General features: G+C 45.5%; 1 protein-coding gene across 6 annotated transcripts in view; it reads right to left on the minus strand.

The window, feature by feature from the left end:
* Nucleotides 1-1,961: 1,961 nt before the first annotated feature.
* The window catches only part of LOC147678663 (uncharacterized), a 167,311-nt gene continuing 156,944 nt past the window's right edge, over nucleotides 1,962-12,328 (minus strand). For 4 of the 6 annotated variants that reach the window (XR_015302485.1, XR_015302490.1, XR_015302487.1 and 1 more), the window contains one exon: nucleotides 2,031-2,232. Coding sequence is in view for 1 of the 6 variants with exons in the window: in XM_086946115.1 (XP_086802241.1) it covers nucleotides 2,211-2,232 (22 nt within the window). In the remaining 5 variants the exon portion in view is untranslated. Of the gene's footprint in view, nucleotides 2,233-2,559; nucleotides 2,639-2,730; nucleotides 2,796-12,328 lie in introns of all 6 variants that reach the window. The other 2 variants (XR_015302489.1, XR_015302488.1) reach the window with 2 other exon arrangements.

Genomic DNA, 12,328 nt, shown 5'->3' on the forward strand with positions numbered 1-12,328 from the left:
ATTTTCTATGTATACTTGAAGACAGATAAATTAACAAACACTTTGCAAACATTCTTGTAACTTTGACACTCACGAGAGTGAAAGGACGTTGCTACTTTCTATATTAAACAGTTTAAAAAGGCTCTAACTAGAAACATTTGCATGCCAGAGACTCTTACGTGAATATTTACTTAAGCATTACTTCTGCGACCGAAATTATTTTCTGCATTTGACTAAGGGGGCACTGATCTATTGAGTACATATTCGGACTCCGGAGTTTTCTATTGAGAAACAGTTTTTTGACAAGCCTATGTTGATTTGTAAATAAATGGGCGGATATCCAGCGCACAAGCAGGGCAGGCCAGGCCCTAAGCCAATATAATGAACTCTGCATATTGCGGGGCTTTATGTGGTGCGCAGCACTGCCTATCGGGCACATAATGAATAGTACGTTTCTGGACACCTTGCTCTAGGATGTTAATCGACCCTGCATTTTCTCTGTTGTTGGTTTTTATGTTACATTTGTGATTGTATATATTGAGATTTTATTACTTATTGTTATGTACTGTGCTAGATGTTTTTTGTTTTTGTAACTATTCTTGATTATATCTCTTCTGCATGCCATGTTTTGCTTCCTAACTGCTGTGTATATGTTTTTTCATCTGTGTATAGTATTTTGTGGGCTGTGTGTATGGTTTATGAATATTCATGTAGTCTTTGTATGAATATATGTCTACCTTCTGTGTTATAGTTTATGTAAAAAAATGAATTTTTCTACTTCCTATTTATCTATATAAAACTAATGATGATAAATAAATAAATGGTTTAAGTACTGATCTGTGGGTGATTTCTAATGATATTGGGAGCGACTGCCCTTATTTTGCTACAAGTGGGGACATCTTGTTATGTTCTTAGTTAATCGACCCTGACGCCTGCAGTGTGGCGATGACAGTGTAAGTTCGAAAATAGTGTGGAAAAGCTTAAAGCGCCTGTCAAAGTGATATAAATATAGTGCAGCCCCTCTCAGCCTATCAGAACTGCAGCGTCTGGGACATAAGGTCACGCAGAGATCAGGGACTGCACATGTGGGGTAGCCCTGTCACTTGCTTAGACTGTCTTGATGCACTTAAAAGTCGTCTATGGAGTGTGCACTAGTTGTGCATCATTTAAGTAGACCAACACATAAGTCAGTGGAGATCGATGTTTTAAATTTTTGACGGAATTTACTTGTAGTGAAATTAGACATAATTTTGTAAATGTGCAAAGCAAAAAAAAAATCAAGCTGGCAGGTGGCTAATTCAAGGAGAAGTATCTAATTTGAGGAGAGAACATCTCTCGGAGCATTTACTACAGGGAATTGTTTTCTCCACAACATCAAACTTCGTCCAACATTTCATATTAGATGAAATTGAAATATAATCCACACATTTTGCATGAAATGAAATTTGGGAATCATGGAGGATTATGCTAGTGTAATAAAAAATTCACAAGGCATTAAATTTTTTTTGCTCTAATGCAGGTAATTAACAAGGGCGGCCACGCGGCAGCGAAAGGAATGCGAGGAATGCAGCTGGCACCCGGCCGCGCTGCACTTTGCTCCCAAGCTCCCTAGGCCAGGGGAGAGAGATGGTGGGACATGCACCCGCCTTTGGCCAATTGCGTGCTGTCTTTATTAGGAAGATGCACTCAAAGGCCAATAGCGTGTGAGCAACAAAAAAAGCACACGCACGAGCGTGTGCTCCGAGTTCAATGTCCTTACTAGAAGCCATGCAGAGCAGGACATGCACGCTGGTTCAGGCGAGCCCTAAAAAGAAGAGAGGGGTCCTCCTCAGCAAAGAGCCAGGACACCAAAATGACACTATGTCAGAAATAGATTCACTTTGAGATTCCTCAATGGCATACCGCAATGTCAACACACCACATTCAAACAATCAGTCAATCACCAACATATATAGAATAAGCCAAAAAAAACTCAACACAATGAAAGGAGTACGTATATTTACAAATACTAGATAACAATCAATTATAGAAAATTTTGTAAACTGCTCCAATCAACAGGCCTGTATTATTTTGATCATTTAAAGTCTTTTTATTGTTTTTTTCTTTTCCTTCTTTTTCTTTTTCAACAGTTCATATCATTTCAGATGATCATTTTCTGATCTCCACAATCCTTCATCAATTTTTGATTCGTTTTTCATAAATCTTTACATAAACAGCCTACGCGTTTCATCCTAACACAGGACTTCATCAGGGCTGTAATAAAACAAAAACAAAACAATATGTATAAATAAATGACTTGAAATAATGTCAATTATTTGAACGCATTCTACCATAATCACAACTTTCTTTAAGTAATGGTCTGCCTATATCAATTCTAAACGAATGTATTTACATGCTTCAAGATGGATAATGAATTTACAAACTTTTGAACATAAGACATAGTTTAAAGTCTTAAGCTGACGTACAATTCCCCTTCTCTGGGTGTCCGCTATTTCTAAGCACACAATTGCATGATCATCACAAATAATACTATTATAACAATATCTCCTCCAGTTTGTAACATGTGTATCAATTCATTACCGTTATCAGTGTAATTGGTTGATTGCGGTCCCAATTCTCCTCCCGTATCTTTTAACTAGAACAATCTGCTAGACATGACCTAAATCATAATCGATAAATGACTTTTATTAACATGTATTGCTCCTGATGCCCCATATATTAAATCCACAAACTCAAGTGCAGACTACATACCTAATTTCGATTCTGAAGATGTGGATTAGATAATTCAACTCAATTTGACGGCGGGGATCTTGTCTCTACAAAGTTATAAAACAATACTCGTATGAATATGAATAATTATGAATTTAATCAAATCATTCAGTCTCTTTTTCTGATTTAATATGATTAATCTGTGTCTACTGAGATAATTAGAATGTATGCCTTCTGATCATAATTATCCCAGCGAGTCATCTATTTCCAATACATGAAATGAACTGGGTACTTCATCCACAACCCATATTATGCCAGTATGAACTGAAATGTAGCTACCTGAAATTAGAGCTTTGTAATGTATATTCTCGGGTCAGAATCCAAATTCTTCACTACCTCAATGAGTAATGGAATTCAATTTAATCCTGTTATGGTGAGAGCATCAAACTATCCAGTCAACTCTACACCTTATATTACTCAACATATTTAAAATTCAAAATCCACGTACTGTTCAATCCTAATATTCAATAGATCTTCAGCTGCCTCTGAGCATACTATCAGTATCTATCACCGCTATCTGTAAACAACAAAATACCAAACCAAAGATTTAGGTTGGTGGAGAAAGTACAAAGATCCCCATAGTGTTAGAACATCACAACTATTCTAACCTATGAAATACGTATATACTAGCTGATCCACGTGGGTGTATCACATCGTACTGTTCACTCCTGTTCTGTTGATAGATACTCTGCTGCCTCTAAGCGCACTCTCATATTCAGTCTCTGCTATCTGTAAAAAGTAAAATACCAGACCAAAAAATATATTTTAGATTGATGGAGATTCTCAGTTAAAAAGTCCCCATCCCATTAGAACATCATTACTGTTCTGGCCTGTAGATGCGAAATCACAAATCAATCAACCCAAATGAACCTCACCTCGATAACAGTTAATTTTTGTATCGCGTCAGCTGCCGGTCCAAGTAAAAGATCCCGCTGTAACTGAAGTCGATTAAGACACTGGTATTTATATTCAAAACCACCAATCCCATTGCATTGCCTATTAGTACAAGGCTCCAATCCATGAAGTTTTCACTTCATAACCTATACGTAAAGGGACATATCCCGTTTTCTTTCTGGTCCGCTACCCTCCTCGACCAATCACGGATAGCTGTTCTACGTACAGAAAGCCCATGTTGAGCTGTCGTACGTCAGCCTATCAGAATACCCGAATGGAGTGTCCCTCTCAGGTCCGCCATGTTACGCGCCATAATGTTCACCATTATGAACCAACCCAATGCATTGTATCTTTGCAAGAGCATTTTTACTATTCAAAAGTTCTTATGTTTGACGTTCTTGATGCCTGGTATGTTACTAACAATTTCTATGAGAACCAATCAATGTTCACACGCGCATCTAAGAGTATATGACATTCCTGTTTGGTTTTATATAAAACCATTCATACGAAATATAGCGGGCCGGTATTAACAAGACAAATACGGAGCAATGTCCACTACCGCTACTCATAAATTCTCCATTCTAGAATACGTATCAAATATCAAGACAAAGGTATAAATTATTACTATTTTGTACAACACCAGTATACAAATAAGAAACAAAAAACTTTTTTTATTTCTGAGCCTTATTAATCTCATACCTCACATTTACCAATCCAAGATGTATTGTAAAACTATAATTCTTGCATTTAAATATTTCAGAGAGTAGCATCTAACTAAGACTTCAGGGGCCCGATGTAGGTAATTTCATTTTACCAGTTCTTAAATACCGAATCGGTATTTATGAATCGGAAAACTATATGTAGCTAAAAAATCGTTAAAAAATACCGAATCGGTAACAGTCGGAATCCTGACTCGGTAAATATTGATTCGGTAATCTCTGAATCGGTAATCTCCGAATCGGTATCACCCATTCAACCCTATGGGCCTCCAGGCCCATAGGAATGAATGGGAGATACTGAATCGGAGATTACCGAATCGGGGATTACGAATCGGTATTTACCAAATCGGTAAAATCCGATCTCGAAAATTCGAATAGTAGACATGTGAGCCAGTCAACCAATCAGGGACACCCACCACACCCCACAACAAAGCAACTGAGAAATCAACCAATCAGATGCAAGTACCACATCCCAGTACCTGAAGGTGGCCACACCCATGCAGGTGCAGAGCCACAGAACTGTTTGGAGAGCTGGAGGGGAGACAGAGGAGCCGGCTGCACTGAGCCCAGCCGAGCATCACCATGGAGTCCCAGGAAGGCCAGAAGGATGGAGGTGACAGAAAAAGGAAGCTAAAATTCAGCACAGCTGAGCTCCAGGTGATGGTGGAGGAGGTAGTGCAGCATTACAGACAGCTTTTTGGGAGACAGTCCCTGCAAGTAGCAGAGTCTGTCAAAAAAAAACCTGGCAGGCGATCCAGAGCAAAGTAAATGCCCTAGGGGTCACACATTGTGAAATTGAAGACATCAAAAAGAGGTGGTATGATCTGAGGATCACCACCAAAAAGAAGATTGCAACCCAGAGGAAAGAATCCTCAGCCACAGGTGTAGGGAAGAGCCGTGCACCAAGCCTCACTGAAATGGAGCAGCTGGTGGAATCCACCATGGAGCCGGAATGCATACACAGGATTGGGGATGCTGACAGCTCAGCCAGAGCTGCAAGAAAGAAAGGTAAGATGCATGGACATTAATCCTCACCCATTCCCTGGCCCCTTCCCCAATGTGGGTGACTCAATCACAATCCAGAACACATGTCAGTACTCACCAGCAATGCATCATGGTAGTCGTAGTCATAGGAACATTCATCGAAGCAGCCAACAAAGAATTCTGCATGCCATGCCACACTCCCCATACACAAGCAGTTGAGGCTTAGGAAATTGTGTGTTAGGAATGTGTGTAATAAAGACACACAGGTGATCATTGTCCATGTCTGCCCACAGGAGGGTCATCGCGCAGTGCAGCGCAGGGAGGGTAGGCGAGTGCACCAGCAATGGCTGCGAGGGAGAAGCCTTCAGACCTATCAGGACCCAGCACTGTCCCTGAGGACACTTCCACAGCGCAGGCACCGACAGCATTGGAGTAAGACACCACAGCACAGCCACTGTCACCCCTGCTGTTTGAGACACAGACTCCGGCAGCACCTGCAGGTGCCACAACACCAAGCTCAGGGTCCTCTGTGCATTTGAGGCCAAGGAGGCAGGACGTTCCACCACTCAGGATCCTAGAAAGCTCTGATGAAGAAGAGGTGGAGGTTCACACACTTAGCACTCCACCACTGGCTCGCAACGCAGGGCAACAGGGGTCATCAAGATCTGTGCGTGCAAGTGGCCGTGGTCGTAGGGCACGTGAGCGAGAAGAGGGGCATGATATGCAGGGGGTCTTTGCTGGTTTGGAAAGCACTATGGTGAGGATCCAAAGCATGCAGGCCAAAGGGATCATGGCAGTGCACAGACAGGTGCGCATCCTGAACAGCAGGATGTCAAACATTGATCGGGGGATATGCTTCATGGCCCTAGGAATGGAGTCCATGGCAAAAGGAATGGAGTCCATGGCAGAGGGGGTGAGGGAAATGGGTGTGTGCATGGGTTCCCTCTGTGACAGGCTTGAGAGTGACCAGACAGAAAGGCGCAGGAATAGGCACGAACTTAAGCAGCTGAATAAGTCCATCAACCGTCTGGCAACTGCAACCACCCTGCTATGCCGCCGGTCAGTGAACATGCAGACTGACATTGTGCACTGCTGCAGTGACTTGTCCAGGGGGATGGGGAGAGTGACCTCTGCTATGGAGGTATGCTGACACAGCAGAATGCCACTGCTGGTAACACGTTTGTCGGGGACACGAGGAGTCCACAAGCAGGAGTGGATCCAGCACGCCTGTACAGGACGTTCGTCGGAGCAGCAGGCTCCATGCAGATGACCCTGGCATCACTGCGCAAGTTGACCCCCTGCCCCGTAGCTCCCACAACATAATGCGTAAGCGCAAACATTAACAAATAATCCTGAACACAGGACAGGGCACAGTGATGTGAACTTTGGCCACCCAGTGTGAAAAGCGGATTTTATTTGGTTCAAGTGGTCTGGTATATGTGAAGTGCAGTAGTGCATATTAAACTGAGTGCACATCAACCTCTACTGCTACGCAACGTCCTTTTAAAAAACATTCACAATGTCAATAGGTCTGGCATAGGCAAAACATATTGGCTTTGCCAATGCTTGTTTTGGTACGGGGCTATTTATGTCCAATGTTTTTAAAATATAAAGTTCTTAATCGAACTGATGCTGCAGTTTTTGTTAAACGTGTTATTACCCAGTTGCCCTCTCTTGATGTTGCCCTTGAACTGGGTACATTCCTTTGTGATATAGAAAACATTTGTATGGTGTAAAATGTTCAATTTGCTCGTGGGATTTTATGTTGGGTTCTGACCAAATGAAATTTTAAATAAATAAATACTATATTATAATTGATTAGGCTTAATTCATGTGTATGAGATTTGCACCCAGTGAGGCTTAGCCCCTAAATGTGAGGCTCCTGTCCAGTGAGTGAGACTGTACTTCAAGGTGAGATTCTTACTAATGAGCAAGGCTAGGCTACGAGAGAACTTTCGCCAGTGTGCTTCAAGGAGTGAGACACTCACCCTTTGAATGAAACTGTGTTCTAAGGTGATGAGGGTGCTCATTCAGGGAGACGCTGCTCCTGATAAGTGAGTGTGTGGTTGGTGAACGAGGATCTCCTTGAAGCGGTTCCGCCTGCGTCCAGCGGATGGGGCCTGAAGTGTATGAGTATGGGGAGCAGAAGTGGCCAGTGAAGGGGCATGGTGGAGAGCGGTAGGGCATGCAGCTTGTCTGATTTCAGATGCACCAACCCGTTTTGCTGGTTTATTCTGGTCTCCTTAATAAGGGCTTGGCTGGCTTGTTTTGATGGCTCTATGTATGATTAGATAACAAGGTGGGTGGATGATTCGTTATTTCATCCACAAAATCAATCACACATTCATCAATGCACATACTCTTTTATACACCCACTAAATCTTTGTCAGATTTGTCCACTCACACAACCGCACAAATTTAACAACCAATTTCTAAGGAACTTTACTTTCCTCAAATTGTAAAAACAGACACAAGAATTGCAAAGCAGTGGCTGTATGGGGGCGGCCGGGTATTGTCCTGGCATGCTTTCAGTTGCCAGAGTGATGCCTGTCTCATGGTTCTTTAAAGCACCTGCACCTTAGATCAGTTTAGCACTCTGGTTTGCTGAAAACCGAATTCCTTATCCAAAGTGCAAGGAGGAAGAGCAGAATAAAATAGAAATGAATATTTAGAAGCATCGAATAAGGATTTATATTGATACTATGTCCTCCTAGAAAGCAATGTCTAAGTGCATCAGTGTATTCTCAGCCGCAAGATCCTAGCTCCTCTTCTTGTCTACCAGTAAATGAAAAAGCAAACACAAGGAGATTATTATTATTATTATTATTATTTAGGAGCTTGTATAGTGCGCAGCTACCCCCAACAGGACAGGTAAAGGGAGGAGTAGACTCAGTGGTTTTAGTCGCTGGAGAAGAGCCAAGTCTTAAGGTCTCGGTGGAAGATATATTCTGAATTAGTCAATCGCAATGGCAGGAGTAGGCTATTCCAGGTTTTGGCGGCAATCACTGCAAAGGCTCTTCCACCCATTCTAGCGCGTCGAAAGCAGGGAGGATGAGGAGGCGCAGGTGGTTGGATCTACGAGAGCGGTTAGATTGGGCAAGCCTGAGTCATGCTCTCAGATAGGCCGAGCCCGTATTCCGCAATGCTCTAAAGACTAAGACCATTGATTTAAATTGCATGCGTTTAGCCACTGGAAGCCAGTGTAGCTTCTTCAGGTATGAGGAGATCGGATGGCGGTAAGGGATATTGTATATCAGCCTAGCTGCCGCATTCTGGACCGTCTGTAAAAGTCTGATCAGGTAAGCAGGAGCCCCTACGTACAGACTATTTGCCTAGTCTAAATGGGAGTTGATAAGTGCGTGAACAACGTCCGGCAGGAGACCTGAGGGAGAAAGGGGAAACATTTTTGGATCATGTGGAGTTTTCCAAAACAGGCTGCAGATACTTGGTCAATTTGATTTTAACATGAAAGTTCGTTGTTGGATCTGACACCTAGGTTCCTAGCCGATAACACAGGTTCAGGAGGTGGGGACAGTTCTAAAGGCCACCAAACGGAAGAAGGGGGAGGGCTAGGTTGGTTAAAGAATATCACCTCCATGTTATCCGAATTAAGCTTGAAGATGTTAAGGGCCATCCAAGAAGAGATGTTGCGCAGGTACCGTTGAAAATTAGAGAAGGTAGCTTTGGCGTGGTCCCTGAATTGCGAACATTAATTGGGTATCGTCCGGGTAGGAAATCACACAGACTCCGCAGGCTTCAACTACTTTAGCTAGGGGGGATAGGTAAACGCTAATCAATCAATTAATCAATCAGAGAATTTATATAGCGCACTACTCACCCAGAGGGTCTCAAGGCGCTGGGGGGAGAGGGTCCGCTACTGCTCGAACAGCCAGGTCTTGAGCTGCTTGAGCAGCTCAGACGTCAATATCGCCAACTCTGAACACCTTCACTTCCAGATCCACATCGACCCCAAAACCACACTCAGAGGCACCCTCCTCTACCGGCCTCCAGGACCCCGTGCACAGTTTAGTGAAGACATCACGGACTTCATCACTCCACACGCGCTCTCCTCCAAGGATTACATCCTTTTGGGAGACCTCAACTTTCACCTTGAAAAGAACAACAACCGCAACACCACCACCCTTTTGGACAACCTCGCCAACCTCGGACTCAAACAACTTGTCACCACCTCCACCCACATCGCAGGTCACACACTCGACCCTATCTTCACCTCCAGCAAACGTGTCTCCTTCAGCCACACCACAGCTCTCCTTTGGACAGACCACAACTGCGTTCACTTCACCTACAACAAGCCCACTTCCAACAACCACCCCCAACCCACTCTGCAAAGAAACTGGAACAAAATCACAATCGACCAGATCTCCACATCGCTTCTTCAAAACCCCCCAGCCCACTCCTCTAACCCAGACCAAGCAGCCACCAACCTCACCCAATGGTTATCCAACAGTGCCGACACCTTAGCACCACTGAAAAAACGACAAATCAAACTAGGCAGCAAGAAGGCCTCCTGGTTCAACGCTGATCTTAAGAAATCCAAGAAACTCTGCCGCTCCCTTGAGAAGGCCTGGAAAAAAGACCCAACCACCAGCACCAAGGATGCCTTCAAAAACGCCACCCGTATACATCACCAACTGATCCGGAACGCCAAGAAAGCCGCTTTCAAGGACCGACTAGATAACAACGCCCACAACAGCAAGGAATTATTCAACATCGTCAAGGAATTTACCAACCCCTCGGCCAACTCCAACGACATCACCCCCTCTCAAGCCCTCTGCGACTCCCTAGCCCCATTCTTCCACAACAAAATCGCAGACATCCACAACAGCTTCGACAACCGACCCGAAGACCAACCCACCCAACCCCCTGCAGGACCCCCACCCCCCCTGGACACCCTCAATGACTGGAAGCCAATCTCCACTGAGGACACCATCCGCCTGATGAACTCTATCCACTCAGGATCCCCCACAGACCCATGCCCTCACCACATTTTCAACAAAGCAAACTCCATTATAGCACCGCACCTCCGAGACGTCATCAACTGCTCCCTCAACTCCGCAACCTTCCCGGAAAGCTGGAAACATGCCGAACTCAGCGCCCTCCTGAAGAAACCCACAGCGGACCCCACCGAACTCAAAAACTACCGCCCTATCTCACTCCTACCATTCCCGGCCAAAGTCATCGAGAAAGCGGTCAACAACCAGCTCGCCGCATTCCTCGAAACCAACAAATCACTCGACTCCTCACAATCCGGCTTCCGAGCCAAGCACAGCACGGAAACCGCCCTCATCGCAGCTACAGACGACATTCGAACTCTACTGGACAATGGAGACACAGTCGCCCTCATCCTCCTCGACCTCTCCGCAGCCTTCGACACGGTCTGCCATAGCACCCTTTTACAACGCCTCAGAAACGTCGGAATCCACGGAAAAGCACTAGATTGGATCACCTCGTTCCTCACCGGAAGGACCCAGAGAGTCCGCCTCCCACCATTCAAGTCAGAGGCCACTGAAGTCATCTGCGGCGTACCCCAAGGGTCCTCACTCAGCCCCACCCTCTTCAACGTATACATGAGCCCCCTCGCGGCCATCGCACGCCAACACAACCTCAACATCATCTCCTACGCCGACGACACTCAACTGATCCTATCACTCACCAAAGACCCGAACACGGCCAAAACCAACCTGCATGAAGGAATGAAAGAAGTAGCCGAATGGATGAAGCACAGCCGTCTGAAACTGAACTCAGACAAAACAGAAGTCCTCATCCTAGGCACCTCCCCCTCCGCCTGGGATGACTCATGGTGGCCAGAGGCCCTTGGAAAAGCACCTATCCCGATGGACCACGCACCCAACCTGGGCGTCTTCCTGGATTCCTCACTCTCGATGAACAGACAAGTCAACGCCGTCTCTTCATCTTGCTTCAACATTCTTCGCATGCTCCAAAAAACATTTCGCTGGATCCCCACCGAAACCAGAAAAACAGTCACTCATGCTCTGGTCACGAGCCGACTGGACTACGGAAACACCCTCTACGCCGGTACCACAGCAAAAACCCAGAAAAAACTCCAACGCATTCAGAACGCTTCTGCCAGGCTCATATTAGACATACCACGTAACGAACACATCTCTGGCCACCTGAAAAACCTCCACTGGCTCCCCGTCAATAAGAGGATTACTTTCCGGCTCCTAACCCACGCTCACAAGGCACTCTACGAAATCGGACCCGAATGCCTCAACACACGACTGTCCTTCTACACCCCCCCCCCGCCAGCTACGATCCTCCAACCAAGCCCTTGCCACTGTACCTCAACAAAACGACCATGGGAGGTAGATCCTTCTCCTACCTAGCAGCTAAAACATGGAACTCACTTCCCACTCATCTTCGCCTTACTCATAACCACCTAGCATTCAGGAAGCAACTTAAAACGTGGATATTTGATCAATAATTCCCCACCCTTCCTCAAGCGCCTTGAGACCCTCTGGGTATGTAGCGCGCTATACAAATGCTTTGACTTGACTTGACTTTACTTCCTGAAGGCGAGGTGGTCTTGGGTCAGGCGAAGGTGGGTCGGAAGGGAGTTCCAAGTCTTGGCGGCCAGGTAGGAGAAGGACCTTCCTCCTGTGGTGCCTCTTCGGATGCGGGGGACGGCGGCGAGGGCGTGGCTGGTTGATCGAAGCTGGCGTTTGGGAGCGTAGAAGTTGAGGCGGCTGTTGAGGTATCCTGGGCCTTGGTTGTGTAGGGCTTTGTGTGCGTGGGTGAGGAGCCGGAAGGTGATTCTTTTGTTGACCGGGAGCCAGTGCAGGTCTCTCAGGTGTCCGGAGATGTGGCTGCGGCGGGGGATGTCCAGGATGAGTCGTGCTGAGGTGTTCTGGATCCGCTGGAGTCTCTTCTGGAGTTTGGCGGTGGTTCCGGCGTAGTGGGAGTTGCCGTAGTCCAGACGGCTGGTGACGAGGGCCTGGGTG

The sequence above is a fragment of the Lissotriton vulgaris genome, chromosome 12 (genome assembly GCF_964263255.1).
Source record: "Lissotriton vulgaris chromosome 12, aLisVul1.2, whole genome shotgun sequence".
Lineage (NCBI taxonomy): Eukaryota > Metazoa > Chordata > Amphibia > Caudata > Salamandridae > Lissotriton > Lissotriton vulgaris.